This window comes from Artibeus jamaicensis, unplaced genomic scaffold, assembly GCF_021234435.1.
Source record: "Artibeus jamaicensis isolate MK-2021 breed Jamaican fruit bat unplaced genomic scaffold, CSHL_Jam_final contig_1015, whole genome shotgun sequence".
Classification (NCBI taxonomy): Eukaryota; Metazoa; Chordata; class Mammalia; order Chiroptera; family Phyllostomidae; genus Artibeus; species Artibeus jamaicensis.
Window position 1 is genome coordinate 931913 of NW_026521194.1, and position 27779 is coordinate 959691.

Here is a 27779-nt window from a genome sequence, read left to right on the forward strand (position 1 = left end):
CTAGAAAACTAGGTCCATCCATACAGTCACAAAGGGTAAATCTCTCTTCTTTTTTATGGCCGAGTAGTATTCCATTATGCAAATGTCCTAGTTGTCTCGTCCACTCATCTACCTGCTTGAGTTTTAATCTGTGTTTGATCACTTACTGCCTGGTGACCTTGGCCACGTAAACTTAAACTTTCTATGTCTGATTTCCCCCATCTGTAGAGTGAAGGGGGCATTAGGGCCAACCTAATGAGGTTGTTACAAGGATACATTAGTATACGGTGCATAGAACAGTGCCCAGCACAGAGAGATCAGTGTCAATGTCACTACTGAATCCCCATGGCAGCCGTACCAGGCAGACCCTGAGGCTCTAAGGTCCTGGTGGGCAGAGGGTGTGAATCCAGGTTTGTCTGATTCTGGGTTCATGTTCTGTGTGCTGTACCAAGTTCCTTTTTTTTTTTTTTTTTTGCCAAATTCTACCTTGTGCAGTAGCTGGTTGGGTGCCTCTCGGGGCTCCAGGCTTGCTGAGCACAGCGATGCTGAACTTTTTTGTAACCCTTAGCTCACCTTGGACTCAAGTTCCTGTGAGTCATTTGTTGACTGCATGAGTCAAATATGTCAAAACTATTGCAACATTATTATTTCATATGGAAGGAAACTGTCATCAAGGCAAAATAACCAGTGTTCCTAATGTAACGGGGTGACTGTCCTTGGGCTCAGCTCTCTGTGCTTTCAGGGCCTCGTTCATGCGTGGCTCGGGGGTCACCTGGGGACTTGGACCGAGGTCAGATACAGAATTTGGGGGTTGTGCTCTCCAGCACTCTTTTTTCCTGGGACTCCTCCACCCACTCCTCACGGTGTGTCTGTCCCAGTCTCCTTCCCAGGATTCCTTTGGACAGAAAGAGGAGATTTATCACCAGTGTCGTGGCCCCCTGAGCCGTAGCCACAGCCAAGACTGCTTGCGGGGCAGGGCTCCTTGGACTTGAAACTCACTGCACGCCGGCTGCTGCGTCCATGTTTTGACTTTCCTCCAAGATTCACTTTCTTTTGTTCACTTTGCAGGGACCTGAGCTACTTCTGCTTGTTTTTGGTCTGGCATTTTTAGGTCTTATATGCAGAATCATTTGTTGGATAAAAGCTGCTTCTGAACTGTTCAGGTCTAGGCTGTGGACCTGGGCCTGAGAGAAACTGGCAGACAGAAAGTTGTGACAGCAAAAGAATGCTTGAAGTAATTATACTTCATCATTTTCCAAGTTTGGTTAAATACACCTTTCTTGGACTCTGTTTTTCCAGCCTATTTCTCATCTCACGTCATGCTAGTGAAAGGCAGCTGAAGATAGATACTCATGTTACTTAAGACAGCTCACTTTTGGGGCATTTCCCACCGCCCTTCCTTTGAGTTGCCCCCATTATATTTGATTGTAATTTTTTGGAGGATTTGTCATTCTTAGTGTCCCTTCCTGACTTTCGACTCCCCAAGAGCCTACACTTTGCAATACTCCTGGTCACCCTGAAGCAGGGCATGGCATGGAGTGACCTGCTCACTACTGTCCACTGCCACTGCACTTGACCATGATGCTCTTGTCTTTTACAGCCTAGGACTTTAGATAGTACTTTGAATTGTTTTAAAAATTATTTCATCCTGTTTTGAAAAGAAATCTATACTCAGTTGAGCTCAGAGAAGAATGCCTGTTATCCCAGCCCCAAGAAATACCACCTTACATTTTAGGCAAATATCTTTGAAGTCTTTTTAAAGGGCCGTTTTAAGAAAACCAAACTCAGATCTTACTGTGCATCCTCTTCTGTAATGAGCTTTTTAAACTGAGCAATGTGTTCTCCTGTATTGTTAATGGTTTTTCTAATGAGTTCTTACTAATGGCTGCACCTTATTTCATCAGATGAATGTGACATAATGCATTTGATAGAAGATTTAATCATTCACGTGCTACTAAGTGTCACCTACCCGTCACAGTTGTACTTATCACAAGGGATCTTGAAGTAAACACAACACGTGTCTCTGGCCTCCTGGGTCCTGTGGACTAGTGGGCATGAGAGTGTGGACACTGTGATCAGGGGTAGGATGGGGCTCTGCTGGGTGGATCGAGGTCAGGAAGAGGTGCCCTCGCACAGGCTGGGGGCTCAGAGGGAAGTCGGGAAGTTTTCCAGGGGAAGTGGTGTCTGCACTGAGGCCTGAGAGAGAAGCAGTACCAAGCTGAGTGAGTTGGGGCTGCGTGCAGAGAGGAGTTTCCTGGAAGAGAGGGTTGACAGCATGTGTCCAGGCCAGATGGAGGGAGAGAGAGAGAGAGAGAGAGATAGGGAGAGAGATGGGAGGGGGGAGGGAGAAGGAGAGGGGCAAGAGGCACATTTAAGGCACAAAATGAAGGCACGAAGTTCAGCAGAGCTGTAGCTTGCAAGGTGATGGAGGAAGATATAGGCTAGAGATGCAAGGAGGAGCCAATATATACCATGGTGAGGGGTTGGACTTTGCCTCACACCATAGAGGGGGCTGCATGGGCAGCTGAGATGGGGGGACAGGGTTTTAGGACTGGGGAGAAATTGCCGCAGCTGCGGGGGAAGCGTGGGTTGGAGGAGGGCAAGTGTCAGACATTCTTGCTAGGAAGCGGTTACCATGCCTCAGTGAGCTCTGCTGGTGGCCTGGATGCGGGCAGTGACCTCAGGGACAAGAGAGAAGTGGGCAGACTGGCTCTGAGAGAAGGAGAAGGCCCATGAGGACAAGCCAGGTTTCAGAAAGTTTTAGGCAACTTCGTGGATGGGGGTGCTATTGGGTGGTGAGCACCTTTGAGAGGGAGGGTGAGAACTTCTCTTGGGGCCTTGAACTGAATGAGCCCAGGGACTATGCGGAGGGAACGTTGAATGGTCAAGGGAATGAATGGACCCAAAGCGTGGGGGAGAGAACTGGGCTGGAGAGGCCGGCTTTCACTTACAGGTCCTGGTTTCAGCCACAGGCGTAGGTGACACTGCCCAGAGTGCGGAAGAGAAGGGGCTGCGATGGAACGAGCGAGGCCAGCTTCTGAGGATCACTGAGGACATGGGGTCTGCAAAGGGGACTTTTGGGTTCTCCCCTTCTTCATTTTTTGCCATTTTGAAATCATTTTTTATACTTATACTTTTATGCATTTCATCTATTTCCTCCGGAGAAACTCCTAGGACTAGAACTACTCGTTTCAACAGCTTATAGAGTTGTGTGTAACTTTTATAAACCTGGGCACCTCGTGGTCCAGTCACAGAGGCGAGACCCAGTGGAGGAAATCTGAAGCCATTAGAAAAAACCCAACTCCCGTTGCCTGTGTGAAGTCTTTGAGAATTCTAGAAAGGTCTACATTATATCCAGTTCGTAGATACACTTGAAAAGGCTCTTTTTTTCTGGCCTCCCCATCCTCAGAGTGTCTGTCCTTTCTCCCTTCCGCTTATCATCCATTTATTTTTTAAATTCATTTTTTGTACCAGGAGGAGTGACGAGGCTAGTGTGGTAGCCTTTTGCTTTTCATATGAGGTAGTTTTACAGCATCTCCGTATCCATCAGAAAACTTGAATCTTAAATAGCAGGCTTGGCCTAATTTAGGGGCTCAGATGACGTCACCCACTACCTTCCTGTGTTGGCTCCATTTTCAGGATGGCTGGGACCGGGTTTTTCTTCTCCCAGTAAAACCAAAGCTGTGGGGCTGATGTGGGTTGCTCTGAACAGACACACTTGCCCACCATTGACCCACTCACTGGGGCCACGGTGTAGGATGCTTTGGCCAGGCCCAAGACACAAGGTCACCTTCGAAGTCAATTCTATTCAGAGCATAAGGGCTGCATGTCAGTGCATAGAGGAAAATCAATACCTAGTTGTCAAAATGAAGGGCAGTGGAATTTGGGGGCCCAAAGTAGTAAATAAATAGTGGTTACACTGGGTACAAAGATAACTCTGTACTGGTTGGGAGAATAAAGACAATGGTGAAATTTAGTAAGAGTTTATGCATTTCTCTTCCTCGGGACCAAATAAGAGAGATCTGTAGTTATTAGCAGAGGGAAAACTTTGTAAAGAAAAACCACGTATTGTCCTTAAAAAATCCTGATGGCAGACCACACTCCAGGCTAGTAAACCGATCACCTCCAGAGGTGGGACCCAGGCATTGAACTTGGTAAAGCTTTCCGGGGGGGGGGGGGGTTCCGGTGTGCAGCCAGGGTTGAGAACACTGAGTTCTCCAAGGGTTAATGACCGGGAGCTGCCCAGGAAAGTTCCGGGAAAGTCGTTACCGCCAGCGGAAGTCTCGGCCTCCACCGGAAAGGACGAACGGCCCTCGTCCTGGTGTGGTCTCAGTATTTGTGCCACGCTGGCTGTTTCCACATGTTGGCCCATTTAAACTTCATAAAGATGAACGTCATTTCTAAAAAGAGCAGGTGAAGAAACAGAGGCACAGAATTCCTAAGTCACTGGGGGACACAGATCTGTGTTGAATTTCACTCTGTCGATGACCATTTCCAAGTGACTTCACCTTCCTGAGCTTCGGTTTCATAACATGTCAAAGAGACGCTGGTCTCAGAACTGTTGGGTGATCTATCCTAGGCGGCCAGTACCTGTGTCTCCCTTCCATTTCCCATCTAATTTTTTTCTCCAGACTCGGACTTTTCACACCGAGTGGAAACATCAAGGTCTTTCTTATGAGCAAGGCCACCCATCCGACAGGACACATTTTTTTTGTTGTTCATGTCAGAGAGGTGGTTGGGTGGCGTGCCCAGGCGTCCCAGCCTCGTCCATCCCGCCTCCAGTGCTGCCTGCACCCCCACAGCAGCCTCCTGGCTTCTCGCTCCGATTCACTTCCGACCCCGCAGCCTGTGGTTCACGCAGGGGCCAAAGTGACCCCTCTGTGATGCAGACTGGGGTTTCTACTCCTGCCTTTCAGCCCTCATGGGACTTCCCACCCAAGTGTGGCCTGGGAGGAACACATGCCCGCCCAATGTCTCCAACCTCATTTAAAAAATCTTTTCATTCCTACTGATTGATTTGAGAGTGAGAGAGAGAGAGAGAGAGAGAGAGAAAGGGGGGCAGGGTGGAGAGAAACATCAATTTGCTGTTCCACTTCATTGCTTGATTCATTGCTTGATTCTTGTATGTGCTCCGACTGAAGATTGAATCCACAACCTTGGCTCATCAGGACGATATTCTAACCAACTGAGCTATCCAGCCAGGGCCTCCAAACTCATTTCTTACTATTCTCTGCTGACCCCCCCACCCCTCTGCCCCCCACCCCCCTTGCCCCACCCATGCACTGGCCTCTTTTGCTGGTCTTTCAGCAGAAGGGCTTGGGAATTGCCCTCCAGGGGGCGCCATTCACCTTAGAACAGAAAGCTCCTAGAGGCATTTGCTCCTGATGGTTCCTCTCCTGGAAACCCCAGGGCAGCCTGTAATACTGCTCTGCAGCTCCTGTTAGTTAGGTTCCCCTGACTGCACTATTTAAGACAGTCCTCCTCCTTCTCTACCCCTCACTGCTTCAGGAGAATGTAAAGTGGAAGATAGATGATAGCTGTTTCCTTATCTTTCTATCGGTTTTCCTCGAAGCAGACAATATGGTATATGGTTGGTCTCAATTAGTATGGGTTATATGTAATATAATTTAGATAAACGAATGCCCAAACGAAAACGCAGAACCTTCTGACTAAACCTCCAAATGTCCATGGTTAATAACCAATTATTTTTGCTTGTATAAATCATCTACTTTAAGTTTTATCTCGTCTGACTTTATTTAGTCTTAACTGGGAAGAAGTTGATTTAATATTCCTCTATTTCCTAGTTATTTTTCATTTTCCTATCTTAGACCTAAATTTGTCTTTTTGTTCTGGTAAAAATTCCTTACAGTGGTTTTTACTCTCACAAATGGATTTTTTTAAACATTAAAAGTCACATTTTAAGTGTAATCATCTTGCGCCTTTTACCTCTGATGGTTTTGTAATTGCTTTTCCTAGATATTCCCCCCTCTCCTCTTCATCTTGCAAAAACTGTGCTTTCTTAGAACCAGAACAAGTGTGGCCCCAATTAAGTTTCCATAAACATCGGCCAGAACCTCTTCTCTAGTCCCAGCATCATTTCTCATCCTTGTCTTCCCGGCCGAACCTCGGTCTGTCTTTGAGGCCCTGCACAAACCCCAGCTCTCCCATGTGGTTTTCCTGGCTGCACACCCGCTCACCATCTTTGCTTTGTTTTTGTTTTGTTTTAATATATATTTTTATTGATTATGCCATTACATTTGTTCTATTTCCCCCCTTCATTCCCCTCCATCCTGCACACCCCCTCCTCCACCATTCCCCCCCTTTAGTTCATGAACACTTGTCTCAAGTTCTTTAGATTCTATATTTCCCCTACTATTCTTGCTCTCCCCCTATCTATTTTCTATCTACGGACTATGCTACTTATTCTCTGTACCTTCTCCCTCTTCTCCTTCTCCCACTCCTCTGTTGCTAACCCTCTGTGTGATCTTCATTTCTATGGTTCTGCTCCTGATATAGCTGTCCTCTTGATTTGCTTTTGTTTTGGGTGTGGTTGTTAATAACTGTGAGTTTGCTGTCCTTTCACTGTTCGTCTTTTTTATCTTCTTCTTCTTAGGTAAGTCTCTTTAACATTTCATATAATAAGGGCTTGGTGATGATGAACTCCTTGGATTTGATCTTATCTGAGAAGCACTTTAACTGTCCTTCCATTTTAAATGAAAGCTTTGCTGGATAGAGCAATCTTGGTTGCAAGTCTTTGGATTTCATGACTTGGAATACCTCTTTCCAGCCCCTTCTTGCCTGTAAGGTCTCTTTTGAGAAATGAGCTGACAGTCTGATGGGCACTCCTTTGTAGGTGACTGTCCCCTTATCTCTTGCTGCTTCTAGGATTGTCTCCTTCATTTTAATCTTGGCTAATGTAATGATGATGTGCCTTGGTGTGTTCCTTTTGGGTCCGACTTCTTTGGGACTCTCTGTGCTTCCTGTATTTCCTGGAAGTCTATTTCCTTTGCCAGATTGGGGAAATTCTCCTTTATTATTTATTCAAATAAGTTTTCTACTCGTGGCTGTTCCTCTTCCCCTTCTGGTACCCCTATAATTTGGATGTTGGAACATTTAAAGATATTTTGGAGGTTCCTAAGCCTCTCCTCATTTTTTTGAATTCTTGTTTCTTCATCCTTTTTTGTTTGGTCATTTTTTTCCTTCTTCTGGTCCACTCCTTTGATTTGAGTCCCAGTTTCTTTTCCATTACTATTGGTTTCCTGTGTATTTCCCTTCATTTCAATTAGTTTAGCTTCCATATGTTCCTCTAATTTGTGACTAAAATCAACCAGTTCTGTGAGCATCCTGATAACCAGTGTTTTGAACTGTGCATCTGAAAGTTTGGTGATTTCTTCGTTGCTTAGATTTATCGGCTTTGGGGCTCTGAGTTGTTCTTGAGCCATGTTTTGATCTGTTCGTGTCTGTTACGTTTGAGGAACGGAGCCTTAGTTGTTCACCAGGGTGGGGCTGCCCAGGTTGCTGGTTTGTGACGCTGTAAGTGGGGGCGGGGTCAGAGAGGGAGCAATGGTGGTCCTCTCCACTCGCCCGATCCACCTCACTGCTTGCCCCCACCTGTTTATCTGAGCACAAATGTGCAAGCCCCCTGCCCTGTGCCGGGGCCTTTGCCATCTGTCTCAATGCATGTCTCTTCACTGGTTTATCTGTGTGCAAATGCACAACCTCAGACAGACAGCCGCGCCTTGCCTTCTCATAGCTACCCCACACCTGGGATCCGCACCCTTGGCTGCTTGTGTGCCGCCCAGGTCGGGGGATCATTTTTGCCCAGACCCACTCCACTGCTGGCTTCGCCCCTCTCACCAGTTTAGCTGAGCAGTTTGTTGTTTTCGGACTCTGTATTGTTCGATTTTCTGTGGTTTGGTTGCGTTTATTGTTAAAACTTTGTTGTTTTTAGATTTGGTTGTGCGAGGAAGCAAAGTGTTTCCACCTACACCTCCATTTTGGCAGAAGTCCCCCACCATCCTTCCTTTGAATCACTGCCACTCTTAGAGCCTGTGCCACACACACTCACGGACGGCATGCTGACAGCCAGGTGGTCCCCCAGCCTCACTGCAGGCTGGGGTCATTCCATCAATGTTTGCAGGAAAAAAGAATGGCCTCGAATTGTCCCCTCATCGCAGTTGTGTCCTTCTGGTCTTCCCTGTTAAAGAATAAACTCTTCCGGAGTTAAGTGTCTACCTCCTTTTGCTGCCCTTTGCAGCTCAGCTCATCAAGGCACTTAGATGAACTAAATTTTCTGCCGTCGTCTGGATTCATGGATTATTCATTAGTATGTCTGTAATGACAACCACTAGTGACTAGTAGCCATCTTTTCTGTATCTCCTCATTGTAACTCTCAGAAAACGTAAGAGATATGTATCAATGTGCTTTCACTAACTGCCCCATGGTGTGGGAAGTCTATTGGAAAATGCCTGCTGTCACCGTCCATTTATTCATTGGTTCATTTTCCCCATAGATCGGCCCCATAGAGTGGCCACTGTGCTGGGTGCCGAGGGTCAAGGGTGAGAGGAACTAACCTAGCTGCTCCTCCGGGAAGCCTGTGGTCCTGTTGGGGGTGGGAGCCAGGTATAGGATGGTAAACCAATACACAGCTGTGTCACCGCAAATCCAGGAGAGCGCTGAAGGTGGTGAGCGGGGCACTGCGGTGCAGGACAAGCAAGCTATGTGCCCTGAGAATGGGCTGGCAGGGAGGCCTAACACCGAAGCTGAGAACGAACAGGTGAGGGGGAGGCAGGTGCGTGAGCAGGCAGGAGCAGGAGGTCGCAGGCAGCGGAATGTTTCGAGGCTCTAGGTGGCTTGTCCTTCCTGGGAGCTGAATGGAAGGCAATGGAGCCAGCTCCCAGAAAGAGAGGGGGCAGAGTGGACCATGGAAGGGGGTCAGATTTCATTCTGGGAGCGATAGAAGTGATGAGAGCATTTCCAAGTTAAGGAAATCATTTCCATCGCTGTTTGGGGAGTTGGTTGTAGGGCTAACACAGAACAGGGGCCCTCACCAGGGGAAAGCACCATCACAGATGAGGGGAGTGAGAATCGTGGCTTTGACCAGCGTGGTGGCGTCAGAGAGGATGCAGAACGTTTGGGTTCACAAAGCATTTTGGAAATAGAATCTTATGAACAGATTGCCCTAGTTGGTTAGATGTGGAGATTTAGGGAGAGGAAAGAGTCAGGTATGATTTCCAAGTATCTGAACACTTGAAGTATTCGCCAAGACAGTGAAATCATGAGTTCCGTTTTAAGTGCCCGTGAGTATCGTGTCTTTTATATAAAGTCTTTTTAGGATCAGCAAAAATGCCCATATTGCTTTATTCCATATTTCCCCTTATCAACCTTGCAGAAACTGCAGACATCTAGATAGCTTTCTCGATAGAGTGACTTCATTATCTTGTCATTTAAAATTTCCCAGAGATATTTTCTTTTTGGTCTTCAGTATCCAATTTCTATAATATGTACATCTCCAGGATGTTGATTTCTTTTTTATTTACAGAATAAACATTTAGTAGGCATGTTCATATAAATATTGGCTCAAATATAAAACTTAAAGCAACCAGTCAACTAAGTAAGTTATAGGGTTGGTGTTTTTTTACACTAGCCATTCATTTCTTAGAAATTTCTTTTATAGTTCTGCTTTATTTTCCTCTTCAATCCTTTAATTTCATTCTTTTCTAAACTTCCCCTTAGCACAATGAGTTATTTTTAAATCTCTTCACTGCTGGTATGTCTTCCACACATTTGAGTTTCTCTCTGGAGTTACTTTGTTTTCTTTTTAATGTATCCTAGTGGCCATGATATGGGTTTTTTTATGACTTGAAATAAACTACTCCAACTTTATTATTCTCTCTGCACCTTTTGGTTAACATTATCAAATAGTTTCTTAGTTTCTATCCTTCAAGTACGATTATAAATTCAACTATATCGCTTCAATTTAGGACTACTCATTATTCATTCCTCCAGCATGGTTCATTGATCAATCATTAGTCGCATAATCGTGTAATCGTTTCAGAAACAGTGCTATTGTTATTTTTGTTATGTATATGTCAGTATTGCAGAAAGCAGTACTCCGTTTGGTGATCTATATTGAGCTCTTTGTGTTTTTGGAGTTTGAATGTGTCTATAAATGTGGCTGAACCCATTCCTCTTGCCTTTGCTACCATAACTAACTTTGTGTGCATTTACGCAAGAGGCGTTTGCAGAAACACTGACCTTGAGAGATCATTATGGGAAGACGGAGCCGTCCAGGGCACTTTCCAGACTGTTGCTGCTGCCAGACCCAAAGCAGCAAACACACTTCCTCCTTGGACCACACACCTGTCCCGGAAGTGGCCCAGCTTCACCCCTTCCTGTCTCTCCTACCTGCCGCCAGTGTGCATTGCTTCAGAATCACATCTTTCTCCCTCACACTCATATGAAAGAGCCCATCACCCCCAGGACACGCTTGCCTTCTCCCCCTGCCTGTCCCGAGGCCCGTGGCTTAGTCTGCAAGTCCCAGGACCTAGTCCTCAGTCTGGTTGGCATGTTGGCAAGTCCTTCTTTCCCAAAAACTTTTGGCCTCAAAGGTTATTGTTTAATATGAGATACGCTAGGATTCTCTGAAAATATAAAATATTATTTGCATTCTTACATTTTCTTAAATTGGTAATAACTGCTAATTATAACAAAATGCAGGATTTTTGATTCAATAACAGTGAACTTTTCGATATTCAACAAACATTTATTAATCATATCTTCAATTTTCTTCTGGTATATAGTAAATTATTCTTTAAAGTCTTACATGAAGCAAAGCAAAATAAAATTCTCCCTCTGCCCTACCTTCCCATTTAGACACAATCCTGCATTTTCAATTACATTGTATCCATACTTTTGCTGAATGACCAACAACTCCCACACGGAGGAGTTAAAGTAACCACCATTTATTTAGCCCCAGAGTCTGGTGGGTGAGTTGGCAATTTGGGCTGGACTCAGCTGGCCCCTGGCTGATCGGTTGGTGGCCGGCTGCCCCAGGGCAGCCTCAGCTGGACTGGCTTTGCGGCTCCCAGTCTCCCATCTGCCAGCAGGTTAGCCTGGGCTCGTTCCCGTGGCTTCTAGGCAGGGTTCGGTGACGTTTTTTGGACAACTCTTTTTTGGACATTCTCTCTTTCATCATTTTCAGTGACACCCCCATCTCTCCTGGTTTCCCTCCTATCTTTCTTAAAACTTACCCGTTCATCCAGTATCTACCGGCCCATCTGTCTCTTCTCAAACACCTGCCAGGTTCCAGGCTCCGTGGCAGGTGACAGGGATACAAAGACAAAGAAGCCATGTGCCCTGGTATCCAGGAAGTCAGAGACAGGCTTCGGAGGTGCTCCCAGGTGTGTGGCAGGTGCTCTGAGAGGGACAGCCACAGGGAACTGCAGACCACGGACAAGGGGTCTCTCAGCGAGACGTGCTCTGGGCCGCCTCTTCTTCCTTTTGTGCCTACATGTTCCAGTTGTCCAGAGTTGCAGCCTTGAACTTCCTTCTCACTCTGCTGCCTTGCTTCAAGGGCTAGCATCTCTGCCTGTGAATCTGGGTCCTGTGCAGGGGCATACGACTCCCAGTCCGCGTGCTCCAGGTTAGACTTTCCTCCTGAGCACTGGCCACTGTGGAGTCGACTGACCGCTGAGCCACCGAAGCACTGCTACTCGAGTGCTCAAGGCTGAACTCACAGCCTCCCTGGGGATCTCCTCCAGCACTTTCCATGGCAATTGGTGACAGCACCGTCCACACTGTGCCCCCCTCTGGAAATCTGAGAGTCACATAATCTAGCTGTTTCTTATTGAGCACCCACCTACTTGCCAGCCACCGTGCCAAATGCGCACCATGGACTCCTGCATTTAGGCTTCGCAACAACCATGCGTTGTAGGCATCAATCTCCCCAATGGATGGAGGCACAGACAGGTCAGGGCAAGTACTTTCCCAAGGTCCTACAGTTCTGTGGGCAGAAACACGTCTCAGGAAGGAGAGAACTGTGATGTATTCCACTCCAGGGGACAAGGGGACTCTTTGGAGAATTCAAGTGTTATTAAAATGGATTGTGTGGTACATTCTTAGTACGATTTCTAAAATTTAAAAACTACCAGAAACTTTATAAAGTGTTGAATAGCACTAGATATTTTTTGAATTTTCTTTCTGTACAGAAAAATACCAAGTTGATTGTGCCAATTTTTGGATGATGCTTCAGTTAAGTCTGAGAACAATTTTTGTCTGATATGTCTGACTATGTTCTTCACAATAACTACAGAAACTGCCAGGATTGCTAGTTCTCTGTGGAGATGGATAAATATAAACCTACATGGAGATAAGAACAGTGAAATAGAATATTGGAATAAAAACTGTGTATGAGTAAAATTATTTAGCTCTTGTTTCTAGAATGTGAGTAATCTGCATTTTATTTTCAAACTTCTCTGAAAATATTCACAGAAAAGTAGATTTTCCCCAAAGCACTGTAACTACCTGCACAGACCTACCAGCTCACACACATGTATGTGATGTTGTTTAAATGGAGAAATGCTGAAACACACACAAAATAAAAGTCGCCTATACAATAAACACATTTAAAATTTAAAAAATTTCGAGCCGTTACTGGGGTGTAGTTGGCATATCATGAATTTCATTCATTTTGAGAGCACAGCGAGTCCACTTTAATAATTCCGCAGAGCGTGGGAGCACCACCACCAGGTGTGAACCTGGAGCCTCTGCATCAGCCCCGGGCACTCGGCCAGGCCCTCGGAGTCAGCCCTGCTTCCTGCCCCGGCCCTGGGCAGACGCGAATGTACTTTCTACATCTTTAGATTTGCTTTTTCTGGATATTTCATATAAATGCGGTTATATAATGTGCCTTGGTTTATAGCTGGCTTCTTTCACTTAGCATAAGGTTTTGAAGTTGATTCATGTCGTGTTAAGTGTAGGAATTCAGTTCCTTTTAATTGCCGAATAGTATTCTGCTGTATAGCTGTACCACAGTGCATCTATTGCAATAACCAACTTTATAACATACACACACACACACATATATGTATATGAACTGCCAACAGTGGCTGCTTCTGGAGAAGGAAATAGGGAACAAAAGAGTAAGGGTGAGGGGAAGATTTTTTTATTGTGTGCTATTTTATGTGGATGTAATTTTTAAATTCGGAACCAGGATTATATCTTTATAAGCAAAGTAAGGAATGTCTTTCCCCAGCAATGTGTATAAAATCAGAGGTGAAAGCCCCCCACTGACCCCCAATCCTAGCGTCCCAAAGATAATCACCATTAATCTATGTTTTTCATCTTTCCGGCCCATGCACACACACACGCACACACACACACACACACGCACACACACACACATATCCATATGTAAAGGTGTGCCTGTACATCTCCAGGGATGCCGAACTCATGTTCACCAGAGGCCATATCAGCCTCCTGGTTGCTTTCAAAGGGCCGGATGTGTAACTGTAACTGCTCCTTAACTAGGGGCAAGGAGCTCGGTGCTGCCACTGGATAGAGACGAGGTGTCCAGGCCAGATAAAACAAGGTGGAGGGCCAGATTCGGCCCACGGGCCTTGTGTTTGTCACCTGGGATTCTAAGCAGTTACATATTTTATATTAAAAAAAAAAACCTGGAAGCACAGGACTTAGTATTTTAACCCCTAGTTACCCAAACTAGGAAAACCTGCCTTACCTGCTTTTGTACACGCCTGCCAACTATTCATGGATTAATTGGCTAATGCACAAGAAAAAGAACTTCGGACACAGCTCATTAGTTATTATGTGTAAACATGGTTTAATCGTAACCTGCCTTCTCGGTCTGCGCTTCCCGGCAGGATACCTCGGACCTGCCTGCGAGGAGAAGGTGGACCCGTGCGCCTCCTCTCCATGCCAGAACAATGGGACCTGCTACGCAGACGGGGTGCGTTTCAGCTGCAGCTGCAGCGCCGGCTTCACGGGCCCGGCCTGTGCCCAGCTGGTCGACTTCTGCGCGCTCAGCCCCTGCGCCCACGGCACCTGCCGCAGCGTGGGCACCAGCTACAAATGCCTCTGTGACCCAGGTGGGTACTGGCCGTCACCCCAGGTCCTTCATTCTTCCTTCATCCCCGAAGACTTCTAACTCTTCTTCTTCTGCATCTGAGCGAGTGTTGGCCTGAATGAATGTGTTTACTTGTAAATGCAAGTGACTCCACTCACTCATGACACACTTTTTTCCCTCAGGCTTACCCTTGGCAGGCTTTTAAAAATACCCTTTCCCCTTTTTATGAGCAGTTTAGGACCGTAGAAAAATAAGAAAATACAGGTAAGCAAAATGAAGGAAATTAAAAACAGACTCAGTCATATAGCAGCTTAATTACTTTTTAAACAATTTATTGAAGGTCATTCTGCAGTGTTGACTGTATTGCCTCTCTTTTAATACTGCGTTCTTAGGTTAATGGATATGTATTTCTACTCAGTGCGTATGGAGAACAGAGTGCTGCCCACTCAGAGCTGTACCACCTATTGAAGTCTGTGCTCTGTGTACAGGACGGTGTAGCAACTGCAACCCCTGTGTCAGTGTCCAGAAGTTCCCTCTCTTGTTTTCCAAACATCTTCTGCGTTTTACTGATTTTTTATGGGGGCACTAGTCAACATCTGTGTCTGCGCCTCCTCCTGGTGTGGTCCGAAAGCAGGGCACGTCCGCTCCTTCTTCCCTTTGCCTCCCTCTGCCCACGTCTCCGGCCTGCAGGCACGTTACAATGCTCCCCGGCACGAGTCCGCCCGGGTGTCCCTGACCCGTCAGCACGGGTTCTGCTGGCTTTGCCTGGCTCCTGGTCCTGCTCATGCAGTGTCCTTCCCATGGACGCCTGCTTCTCCCCGCCCCATGTCACCTGCAAATTCTCCTTCTGGGGCTGCATCAGCTTTCGTTCCCAGCCATCGCCCCCAATGTCACTTGCCCGATCTTTAAAACATTGTATTTTTAATCCTTGTATGTGTCTCTCTCCCTCTTGGGGGTAGGAGGAAGTGTGTTTCATTAGTAACTTTTGTTTCACAATAATAGCCTAGCCACCATTTCATGAGCGTTCATCTTTCTGAGTTTTGAGCTGGGTGCTTCCGTGACCCCCCTGCAAGGGAGACCTGGTTGAACCACATTTACACCGACGTGTGAAATGCCTCACAGCCTGGTTCAGTCTGTGCCTGTGGCCCCGCACCCAGTAGGGGCTGAACTCAGATCCCAACCTGATGTTCTGCATTCACAACCCAAAAACTGTCCCAGGGGCACACCCCCTACTCATGAGCCAATGAGAGAAACTGTGGGAGCTACAACTCAGCATTGAGGAGTGTGAAGAGCCTCTTACATCTGGACTTTTAATTCCACAGTTTTCTAAACCATCATGAGATTCACTGTATATATATGCATATGTATGTGTATGCATATACATACACATACATATGCATATATATAGTCAATCTCATGATTTTTTAGAAAGCTATGGAATATATATGTATATATGCATATATATATTTAAGGGATTGGCTCATGCATTGAGAACTGGCAAGTTCAAGATCTGTAGTGCAAGTGGGCAGGCTGGAAACTCAGGCAGGGTTCCTATGTTACACCTTTGCGCCTGACTTCCCTCTTCAGGAAACCTCAGTCTTTGTTCTTAAGGCCTTCAACTGACTAGACGAGGCCCACCCCCATTTTGGAGGGGAATCACTTTACTCAAAGTCTACTGATTTACATGTGAAAAAAATACCCTCACGGCAACATCTAGCTTAGTGTTTGACCGCCTGTTTGGGAGTGTGGCTTGGCCAAGTTCACACAGGAAGTTAACTATCCCAGTAACATTTTGGGGGTTCTCATCAGTCCCGAGGTACATGAGGAGACTTTTTAGGGATTACGCCTGCCCCCTCCCATCAGAGCCGTGGTGGAGATGGGACTGGCTTCCCCACACGGCGCACCTGCCTGGGTGCTGGGCACGCCGAGGGAGGAGCCGTGCGCCGCTGCTGCCCCTTGGCTGCTGGGGACCTGGAGCCCTGAGGCCACTCAGTTTGCAGACCCAGGAAGCTGCGGCTGTGCTGGGACAACAAAGTCTCACGCATGCGCGAGCACGCCGCCCCAGCGCTCCGCGGGGTGTCACAACACAGGGGCACCCCCTCGGCAGTGATGTGCTTCAGATCTTTCTGTCGGAACTTCCTCTGCACTGCAGTCCCGACTCCAGCGTGGGCTGCTTTCTTCAGTGAAACCCCGCTGACAGAAGAACTGAATGTTGCAAGACCGGCAGGCAGCTTTGCTTTCTCGTCTCCTCTTCTTGTTTCCTTTCTTAACCAGAAAGGAAATTTTCCTTATATTTTAGCTGGTTTATATTTTTAAAAGATTTTATTTATTTATTTTTGGAGGGAGGGGAAAGAAGAGAAACATAATGTGTGGTTGCCTCTTCCTTGTCTCCCACTGGGGACCTGGCCTGCGACCCAGGGACGTTCCCTGACTGGGAATAGAATCGGCAACGCTTTGGTTTGAGGCCAGCACTCAATCCACTGAGCCACACCATCCAGAGCTAGTTGGTTTATTTTTAAAACTTTAAATGGGATGCAGTTATTTAAAGATAAATGTTGCTTAATATGCTTTTAAGTATTAAGATGTTGCCGAATAATAATGTCAAAGGGGCTTTTCCAGCTGTTGAAGGGGCTTCCTCAGCCCTAAATGGGGAATATTCTGCCAGAGTTTCTCTTTAAATACTGGAAGAAGGAGCCGAGGGTGTTAGAAGGGACCTACTTAGGATCCCCACTTACCATCTGTCTCCATGGGAAATTACCAGGATATCTCGGGGCCTCAGTTTTTATTCTCACAAATAACATCTTAGATGCCTGTCAGTTCGATTACAGTTGGAGCCACAAACTAGACTGGGACAAGTTGTTGACTGTGTTCTTCTGTGGCGTGTGAGAGTGCGGAGCACATTTGCAGGCGTGGAGTGGGAACAGCTGTTCCCCTTTCTTTCCACCCATGGAGATTTCTCTGCAAGCTGTACTGTGGGGAACATGTCTCCCATTTAGTTCCACTTTCCCCTCCTGTTCTTCTCTGCTCAGACTTCATTCACGTGCATTTGGGGCATCTGTAGCCCATACCCAGCCTTGACGTAACCTTGAAAATCCAGGAGAAGCCTGTATTCCATTCCCTGACACCTTCATCCATTACGTAGTCTCTGCCATACAGCCTTGGAATCAGAACCCTCTCATTGAACTTGGGACATCTGAGAGGCTTCCTCTGATCATCAGGTGACACTGTGCAAAATAAATAAGGTATGTTAACACCTGGCAAGAATTTATATTTTAAGACATGAAAATGACAATTCTCTGAATGTGAAATTTATAGTCTTCATCTTTTGCAGCAGGTAATTGCTTTAGCGCTAGTTTGTGTAATGGAAGACTCTCGAGAGAATAGGTGAAACAGGGGGTCTTGCTAAACGGGGCCAAGCCTCACCATCTTCGTAGACAGCACACAGATCCCACGTCATAAAAAGGCCACAGACTGAGATCACATCAGGTTGGCAAGGCGTTCCCAGCTGACCAGATGCCATTGGAGTGACTGCAGATCGGGTCTGCCGGGTGCTGTACTTTCAAACCTCACACATAGCTCGTCAGGCGGGGATTTCGGAGGGGAGTTTAATGTCCAGTAGTAAAATGTCAGCACTGAGTGATCACTGGCGTGTTGTCTCTCAGTGACACGTGGTCAGCAGTAGGCCATGTGTACTATAAAGAAAACACAAGTTGAACTCTCTCGAAGATGGGAGAACGTGAGAACCTGGAGGCCTGTGGACATTGTGGGAGGTGGTGGTGCCACAGTCAGGGGGCCACCCATGGGCATGACACGGCCCACACAGGTGACAGCCACTCATGTGTCTCCTGGGTTCTCGGAACAACAGTGGTGTTTGGAGATCCCGGTTGGATGATGACCTGTACTGAAAGGAGTCCCTATAAACAGGGAGGTGGTTTGCCCAAGTTCACTGGCCTTGGTCCCTGCCTGGTACACTTGACTTCCTCCTACTCTCATCTGGTTTGTTGGATTAAGTTAACCCTGCCTTCCCAGAATGTGCCTGGCGTTACTACTGCAGGAATCTGAAGTATAAGGCATTAGAGGGTGTTTTACATGGAAATACAAATATCAGTTTTATTTTCATGAAGAACCTTAGGTGCTCATAAATTGTCCCAGACAGACCTGTGGCGAGGTGCCTGCCATGTATCTGTGAGGATTCTCCTTCACCGCAGGGCTGGTAACTCAACAGATCATCCAGGCTATAAAAGAAAGATGTTTACACTTTATCCAGATGAAATTTTTTTAAAAGGAAATTACACTTATAAGAGTTTCAGATACTGTTTTTTCTTTCTATTTTCTTTTTTGCATATACTTTGCACGTGGGCTGCATTTCTGGTCTGTGTGGTCTGAAAGACACAGCTGGCATTGCTCCCTTCTGTTAAACTTGGACTTGGCAATATTAGCACTCTGATAGTGTCTGCTGGAAATAGAATCTAAGATAAGACTTACCGGTCAGGATTTTAATAGTAATTCACCAGATATAAAGAAAAAAGTACACCTGCAAGGTATGAAGACCTTTAGCTCACGAATGAATGAGTAATTGCATTTATATTCTTGCATAAGCACAGTGGATAATTTTCATCTTTTATTAAACCTGGAAAGCTTTTCCAGGTTTACTAGGATGGAGACAGTTCTTGCATTTACCACGCTCTAGCAGGGTCCTCATTTGCATGTCACCTTATTCTTGAGAGTTGCAGCTCGTATGGAATATGTCTTCTGCTTTCCCCACATGCTAATCCTGTTACTAGACCTTTCCTTTGTGATATTCTGGAATATACCTGCCCACGATCAGGATCCCAAATAGAGTCCTGTCTGCCCAACTGCAGCTTCGCGGCTCTTCATAATCTGTACCCTAGCTCCGAAAAAGTTTAGGTCTCCGCATCGACATCCTGATGACCATAGGAATTGCTAAAGGGAAGAGCAGCCCCTGATATCTGGGAGCTCATTGGACATTTGCAGGTAGGCTTTGGGGTTGTTGGTTATGGGCTCACAGCTGGGCTGTCTCCTGTTGCCCATGAGGACGTAAACAATCACACAGAACATTGACGTCAGACGTGGCCCCTCGCAGGCCATGATAAAGGGAGGCAAACAAGACCATTTCCTAACTCTAAATACAGACGAAAGCATGGTCGCTGTTCCACCTGCACAGCATTGAACGTCTCCTTTTCCCACAGATAAAGTGAAGGCCAGCTGCGCCTTCACCAGCTGCAGCTTCACCAGCTGCAGCTTCACCAGGGGCAGCATCAGCCTCGCTCTGCCTGCCCTCCCCTGGAGCTGAGGTTTACTGAGACGCCTCAGGGTGGAAATGCTCCTGCTTTTCAATGGCATCCGTCCTAGAATGAATCCTCTCTAAACCACCCACCCGGAGTTCAAATCCTACAGCAAGTCTGATCTAATTAATACCTTCCTACAGAGGCATCCTTGGGTCCTCCCAGGTGTGTGTTCCCCCTCCCTGCAACGAGGAATAAACCCAACTTGCTCAACAAGAGGTGTGTCTGTGGCGGCCTTTGGTGGGAGAACATTGAGAGGACTTAGTTGATTAAAATGCTCTAAATATTGAGGGTTTCAATTGATTGCATTTTCATAATAACGGTAACAGCTCACTCAGAATTTCCAATGAGTCAGATACTGAAACACTGTTTAGATTTATATGTTGGGAAGGACTCTACGAAGGAAAGTCCTAGGTGGGGGGTAGGGTGGGGGGAAGTTCAGAGAACAGGAGGTACAGTTGGCTGCAGGAGAAGATGCACTGGACGTAGTCATGGGCAGTAAGGCAGAAAAAGCTGAGATTTCTGGGGCAGACTGGGGAGAGTCTGGTGGTAGGGAGTTTGGGAAATGGAGACTTGGAAACATTTTGCATTAGTGGTGCATGTGAACTGATGTATGTTTTGGAGAGATTATTCTGATAGAATTCGATATTATAGTCAAGAAAAATGCTAAGGCAGGAGGTCAGTCAGGAGGCTCAGGCAGGTGGAAGTGGGGGCTCAGATTCCTGGCAGTGGGAACAAAGGAGGGACCTAGAATCTGTTTGTGGGGCAGAGTCCTCAGAGTCCGGTTGTCAGCTGAATGTAGGGAACAAAGGTGAGGATGGGTCAAAGGCATTGCGCAGCTTTAACTTGGGGAACTTGGGGAAACCGGGAAATGAGCAAGAGGAGGCTTGTACACTTTGGTACAAGCACACCAACCAACTAGCTGTTACTTGAGACGAGAGCAGAGGCTGAAGACACGGAAATAAGCATGGAGTTCCTGGTGTGCTTGTCCTAGAGAAAGTCGAGAGAACTATTAGCATAGATAGGGATGGGCATATAAGAAGAAAGCGGAACATTGGGGAGAGCGTTGGAGAGTTCTTGCATTGAGATGGGGGCTAGAAGGAGCAGCAGGATAGGTTGGAGGAGGCGGCGCTGAGTTGGGACCGGTCCCTGGAGGGGGCAGTGCCAGGGAGGTGAGTGGGATGAAAGGCGAGGAGAAGCCCACGGTGCTGCCCAGTGTGCGAGGAGCAGCAGCTGGTGAGGAGCTGAGCCAGATGCTGAAGGACCCACCCTGATGCTGTTCACAATGGCTTCCATGACCATCCTTCTTCTCCATTTTCTCTGGAATCTAAATTGGGGGGAATCTGTGGTCTTCACCTCGTTCATGCCAGTGACCTGAGGGATTAGTCTACGGGGAAGAAGGACACTGGTAATGAGTCAAGGGCACTTGCTGGTGCAGCACATGGAATTTTTATGAGATTCCCGACATTAAAAATCTATTCACAAGGCTGCTTTTTAAACTTTGCTTTAAATGGCTAATCCATATGTATGAAAGTGTTAATGAACTTGCCTTTAATTATAAGGGATTTCTGCTCCCTCTGCTTCCACTGCTCCCGGCTTCCCCTGAAAATTAAAATCATTCAGAATTTATTCTTGGGTGAGTGATTAAAAAGGTATGATATTTACCTGCTGGCAGGAGGAGGTAGAATAGTCTGTGAGCAAATCATTGTACATCAGCTTACCTGGAAGGAAGGTCAGAAATGGCAGCTATGAGCTGCTGACGTCACTAACCAGAGCGTTTCTGAGGATGGCTGTTGGAAACACGTGGCAGTGCCTGATTTGGGGAAGTTCTCATTAAGCTCATAGCCATGGAGGTCAGGTGGGGACTATTTTGTAGTGAAGACATCATGATCCGCTGGCCAACATTTTTCAGCTCCCTGAGAATGTCCGGGAATATGGAATTTAGATCAGCAGTTTGATGTGCCTTGCCTCCTCCCTAGGTGATAGGGACCCGGGCTGAGAGTTGAGAAGAGCTGAATTTAAGTCCCAGCTGTATCCCTGGGACAGTCGAGCAGTTGGCTTCTGTCAGCCTTGATTTCCTCATCTTTAAAATGGGGAAAAATGCAACAAAGCTCAAATGAGATGATGCACGGGCTCAAGCCCTTTGCAGTCTCTAAGTGGATGGTGCTAATACCACATACTCCCTTTTCCTGGGGAAGACCACTGAGAAATTAATAAGCCTGTGTTCCAGTTCTGTTCTTGTGAAGTTCAAGGTTGGTGTTGGTATAGAGGTGGGATCAATATTCATGGCCACTGAGAGTCAGCAGGAAATGGGGTCAAACTGTGACTGTGACTCACCAGTGATAAATGACTGGCTAAAAATGAAACATTTCACTGGATTTTCTAAGTGGTGGTTGTCTGTGTAACCACCTCGAATGAACACATTAAGTTGAGATTCACCGAGACAATGGTTCAGCTTTGTTGACCCAGGTAATACACTGAGTAGCTTCCATCCCTGAGCACGTCCCAACTTGAGACTCTGTGCCAAACCCTTGACAAATATTTTCTCTTAGTTAATCCCAGGTATTGGCATTTTATTTTTTGTTGATGGAGGTAGAGGTGATGGAATCCTACATGTGACCTAGATTTGCCTAACGGTAATGCTCTCAACCCATAGGCTGGACTTAGCAGAAGCCTAGTTGTGGCCCCCAAGTTATGTGCGAACTTGGATGCTCACTTATGTTCGAGCCAATCACAAGAAGAGCCTTCTACACTCCCCTTGCCTTAGCCCAGCTCCTGAGATGGGTCTCTAGGTGGACACCTCAAAGCCAGGTTTGGAGAGTGGCCTTGGTTGTGGTCCAGTGAGTGGCTCTTGACTTACAGTTTCTTACTTCCCAGCACAGAGAAGTGTCACCATAACTTCCAAGGAAATTCAACTGCCTGTCGGTAGGGGGGACCCTTCTGCTTGTTTCACTGCAGATTCGGCTGCTTCAGAATCGATGCTGAGGGTGACCCGTGATGGAAACTTACGGTTTCATCTGACCTGGTGTCTGCTGGATGCACCCGATGAAAGAAAGTGCTTCTTCTGGGACTCACATGAGAAATGCACACACCACCACTTGGACAGAGGTGTCGCCCCTCAGCTCAGGCAGTCTCTTTGGATGGGCACTTTCCCTTCTGGGTCCCTAGTGCCTAGTAGCAGTTTGATCCTTTTTCTTACCTCCTGAACCTGTGAAAGTCTCCCGCATTGATTATTGTAGGTCACGGCCTTTCCGGATGCTGTTTCTTTTCACCTGACCCTGGCAGTGTCCCCGAAACATCTCTCCTCTTCACATTTGGCTTTTGTACTTTTTAGTTCACTGCCTTGAGGTGGCTCTGATGTTCTCCTCCCCTTTCCGTGTGACTTCTGCCCGCTAGACTGGCTCAGTGTCAGTGACCTGCTGAGCCTCAGCTCCCAGGGGTGGAAGGAAACCCTATGACAATGTGCTGTTGCAGGTGATGTCGGAGCTGAATTGTGCTTGGGGGTGACCTGCATCCTGAGGCCCAGTTAGACAACCAATTAGGAGCTTTGTCTGCGTATGCTGCTTCCTTCCTGGCCTTTTAGCCTTCAGTGCGCTTTAAATTTTTTCATTGATTTGGATTTGGATAAAAATCTGGGACAATGCCCTACCTCTCTCCCATTTAAAAAACCATGACCATTCATTTTCCATTTGAAAGCACACTATGCAATTTGGTGCATGTACTGAGTGCTGTTATAAAATTGCCTCAGTTTTAATGAAGATTCAGAGCTCTTAGGTTTGCTTGAAGCAGATTGATACATGACCTCATTTTGAATTCCAGGGCATTGTCACCTCGAAGTGCTTACTGATTTTGTAGAACAGCATGTCCTGTTGCGTGTCACCAAGTGCCTCATGACATAGTGTTACACTGTTCCATTCACAACCCCATTGGCTTTATGGGGGTTGCCTAGATCGGATTCTCGGCTGTTTGGACAGAAGTGTTGATGATGATATGTTGGTAATTGCCAGGATCATGTTTCATTGTTTTCTCTACCAGATGGTCTCTGATGGCATAGATCAGAGTGAAGGTCCGAGGTCATTAGTAATAACCCAGCTGAAAGTAAGGACTATGCTATTCCTGGCAGTAGAATCTGGGGATGAGTTCCCTTTATTCACCATCCCCTAAAAACGTCTTCCCTTCTAGTTCTCTGATGCCTGGAAGTTTGTCTGTGATTTTACTCCTTTAGGTCAGACATTGTCTCTTGTCATTAAACCTTGGTATCAGCTGGCTCTGGCTATGGAATGAACGACTCTAAAACTTAGTTGCTTCCTACAGCCATTCATTGCTTATAAGTCTGTGGTTGATAATTTGGGCAGGGCTTACCTGGGCTGTCTCTTCTCTGCTCCGTGTGGAGTCGGGTGCACTCACTTAGCTTTTGTGGTCAGCTAGGCACTGGCTGGTCCTGGACAACCTCACTCACATGGCTGGTCGTTGGCTGGAGTGATGGGGGCAACCGGGCCACATGCCTCTCACCCTCCAGCAGACCAGGCCAATGCTCTTCACACTGAAGCTGGTCTCCAATAGCAGCAGGAAAAGACAAGACCCAATGCACACACATTTTTTAATTGTATTTTTCTCTGCACATGCATTTTTAAAGGGTCCTTTTCTTTTATGTTTGCTAATGTCTTGTTGGTACAAGCAAGTCACAGGGCCAAGCCCATAGACTCCATTTCCTGATGGGAGAAGCTACGAAGGATTTGTGGCCATTTTTTCCCATAACCTTAAACCTAAATACATGAAGAATGTGAGTGAGTTTGTGCACACACGCACACACAGATCCATATATGCACATATGAACACATCGAGGAGAAGGAAGTTGAAAAACAAAGGCTATGTGATCAGTTGCTTAGGGAAGAAGAGCGGCCGCCCCGCTGCACTTGCCTACTCAGCAGATAAGGAATTTCTACAAGTTTTCCTCCCTTCAGTTCCGGACAGGTCAAGCCTCATCTCAGCTTTACTTCAGAGAAGTTTCATTTTCCACTTTAGATTATTAACGTACATAGTACCCTAAGATTCTAACCACCAAAGAACACACACATTTTTTTATTTTTCACTGCATTTTGACCTCTTAAATGAATACATGTCTTATTTTTAGGCATCTTTAATATTTATTCAGTAGAGGCAATAGGAACAGAATTTGGGATTGACTCAAATATTTGAGTTCTGACTCTGATTTATTTGCATTTTGACATTTTCCTGGTAATGCAGTTGCCTCGAGGTGCAGTGCTGCTGGTTAATTTTCTCCTTAGCTGAAGGCTAGACTCAGAGTCAGCTTCGGCCCTTCTGAGTTTATAGCCCTTCAGGGTGGTCGTCACGTGAAAGATACGTGCTTCTATAAATGCCCCTGAGCACCTATCAGAACTGTCCCTGGTGCAGAACAGTCTTTCGGATTCAGCATGTGTGCATGAGAAGGACCATGACTAAGGTGAGCCTAGAGGGTGACACTTGTGCATCATGTCTTTGAATGTCCCCGGTGACTGAGGGTGCAAGTATCTGTGGTCTGCACCACACAGTTCATGCACCCAAACTTTCTGGAAAACCCCGATCACAGTGTTTTGTCTTCCATCACACACATACTTTGGCTCCAACTATGTGTCTGTGAAGCTGCCTTTCATCAACGGGAGCAGCTCAACTTTGTCAGGTTGTATTTCTCAGGTGTTGGTTTGTGAAAATTATTATCATAGATTGTCTGGTATTTAAAACTGCTTTCAAAAATTAAAAAATAATTCCCAGGTTTATTGAGATATAATTGGCATGTAACATTGTTAAGGTGTTGATAGACTTACATGTTGCAAAATGATTACCTCCAGAGGGTTCGTTAACACTTCTTTTTTTAAAATTTATTTATTTATTTATTTTGAGAGAAAGAGAAGGGAGGGAGAAAGAGAAGGAGAGAAATGTCAATGTGTGGTTGCCTCTTCTGCACCTTGCAGTGGGGACCTGGCCCAAAACCTAGGCGTGTGCCCTGACTGGGAATTGAACTGGTGACCTTTTGGTTCTTAGGCTGGCGCTCAATCCACTGAGCCACAGCAGCCAGGGCAACACTTCTATAATTACCCTTTGTTTTCTGTAGTGAGAGCATTTAGGATTCAGTCTCTCAGCAGTTTTCTAGTATATAACACAGTATTACTAACTGTAATCACCATTCTGTACATTAGATCCACAGAACACACGCACCCTAAAACTGGAAGTTTATGCCTCCCCACTGCCCCCCCCCTGCCCCCGCCAGCCCTGGCACCACCGTTTTTCTCTCTGTTTCCATGAGCCCCGTCTGCTGTTCTTGGATGGTTTTCCTTTCAGCTGAAATGCAGCTCCTGGGGTCAAGGAAGCTGGGTCAGAGCGGTGGGGAAAAACTGTGCCCACTAGTCTGAATTTAAACTTATTCCTCCCCGTTCTCAGTAGGTGTCTGTGACTTGCAGTCATACAGTGACGATTATCAATGTCACTTCCATACCCTCGCCTTTCCTCATTTTGGCCTTCTCTTTCAAATCTGTCATTTGCTGTCACTTTGAGATTTCTTTGCCTTGCTTTTTTCCCCTTAAGCAAACCCCACCCAGGAAGCATGTCATTTCATCGAGTCTGTGTGTCTGTGGCTGGTAGGCGGTTTGTCTGTGCGCTCCACTGTTGGTTTATTTATGTGTGGCTGCCTGAGTCTGACTGCATGCTTTACCGTTGGCCCATTGATATGCTGAGGGGATGCCATGGCTGTTCAAAGCATCGCCTTGCCGAATGTAGCACCTGCCACAGGTAACTCCTACCACTTCCTGCATTTCTGAGAATCAGCAGTTGTGGGAGATGTTGTCTTTTTGCTAGTGCACAGCTCAGGTGTAAGTGTGCATCAGAATCTGGGAGAGGGTTATTAAATCTGAGTTCCAGGCCCCCACCCATGGTGTCTGATTCAGTAGGTTGTGGGTGGGGCCTGGGAACTTGCACTTCTAACAAGGTCCCTGGTGATGCTGATGGTGCCGCACTGCGAACCACACTGAGAACCGCTGGCCTAGGGGGATGAGCACAGACACAGGCCCTTTTGAGGGCCAACCCCCCAAGGGAATACTTTGAGATAGATGGATAACATGCCAGATAATTGAGCCTGTGGGATTATTTCATTAGAGCATTTTTATGTATTGTTTGTACGTAACACACATACCACAATGATCTTTAAATTCAAGTTGTAAAATATTTTCTTGTCATTATACTTAATCTTGAACCTGGGGGCTTTAGCCATGGTGTTGCAAGCATTTGCACTTTTAAAGTCATTTTTATAGAACTAGTAAGAAATACAAATGCCAGCTTTATAGCAGACATTTGTTACTGCAGCTATGATACATTTAAAGGTGAATTTTTTTGTAAGCTGTAAACAAATAATGTGAACATTAAGTTTTATTATGAAAGGAAATGGCATTTCTTCTTTGTGTATTTGCATCCCTGGTGCCATATATCTCCCTTTTGTAAAACACAGTTTTATAGTTAAACACGTGTATCCTTTGTTAAACTCTTGAGTAACATTCCCCCTGCCCCCCCCCTTTTTTTTAGCCGGTATAGATCATAGGGAGAAGCCACCCTCTAGTGGCCAAAAGCATCATGAAAAAAGGACATTTATGAAACAAGGCTAAATAATCATATGAAGATACTGATTTTTTTCATGTAACTGGTTTGTGACCTCGTTCCAAGGGCAAATTTAGTTGGGATCTTACATTCATTTGGATGATTGTTTGGCCTCTTTCTCCTTTAGATGGACTTATGCCTGTTGTCACACAGCCTTAGAGACCCAGGGATTGGCATGGTGTCTGGTACCTCATAGGCATTTAACAACTGTCTGCTGAATTAAAGAGTGAATCGCCCAGCTGGGAGGCCCAGGGGCTCACCAGCCTTCTCCCATGACCGGCAGAGGCAGCAGGTCTTTGCGGTGACGGAGAAAGGGGACTCGTCGCATGAAGGGTCGGGACAGGACTCAGAGGCAGTTCTCCATCGTCTGTCCTTCCGGCAGCCCAGGCAGAGGTGTGAAGTGTATAGAGGGCTGAGTAACACAGGGGTACCAGGGAGGTTGGAGAACCTAAGACCTTACATTAGCCTCTTCTTTATGTCCTTTCAATGTGATGTTTATGAGGTCCCCAACAATGGAAGCATGGACTGACTTGGGTCATTTCACACCTATTTCCCCTCTGGCCCCAGTGCCCCCCAAAATGGAAAAATGAGAGATCAGGGAGTGAAAGCAGCGCCAGCGGTCACCGCCCCCTCCCACCAACTAAGGCTCTGTGGTCACTTACACGGCCCCCTCCTGTTCGCAGGCAGTGCCTCTGTTTTTGTCAGAGTGTGCACGTGCGCGTGCATGAGTGTGTAACAGGAGAGCGCAGCTGCCCCACGGAGGTCTG

General features: G+C 46.4%; 1 protein-coding gene across 1 annotated transcript in view; it reads left to right on the top strand.

Annotated features, from left to right (window-relative positions):
• The window catches only part of DNER (delta/notch like EGF repeat containing), a 254654-nt gene that overhangs the window by 184968 nt on the left and 41907 nt on the right, over positions 1-27779 (top strand). The window contains exon 8 of the mRNA XM_053656593.1: positions 13860-14084. Within this exon, the coding sequence (XP_053512568.1) occupies positions 13860-14084 (225 nt within the window). The remainder of the gene's footprint in view (positions 1-13859; positions 14085-27779) is intronic.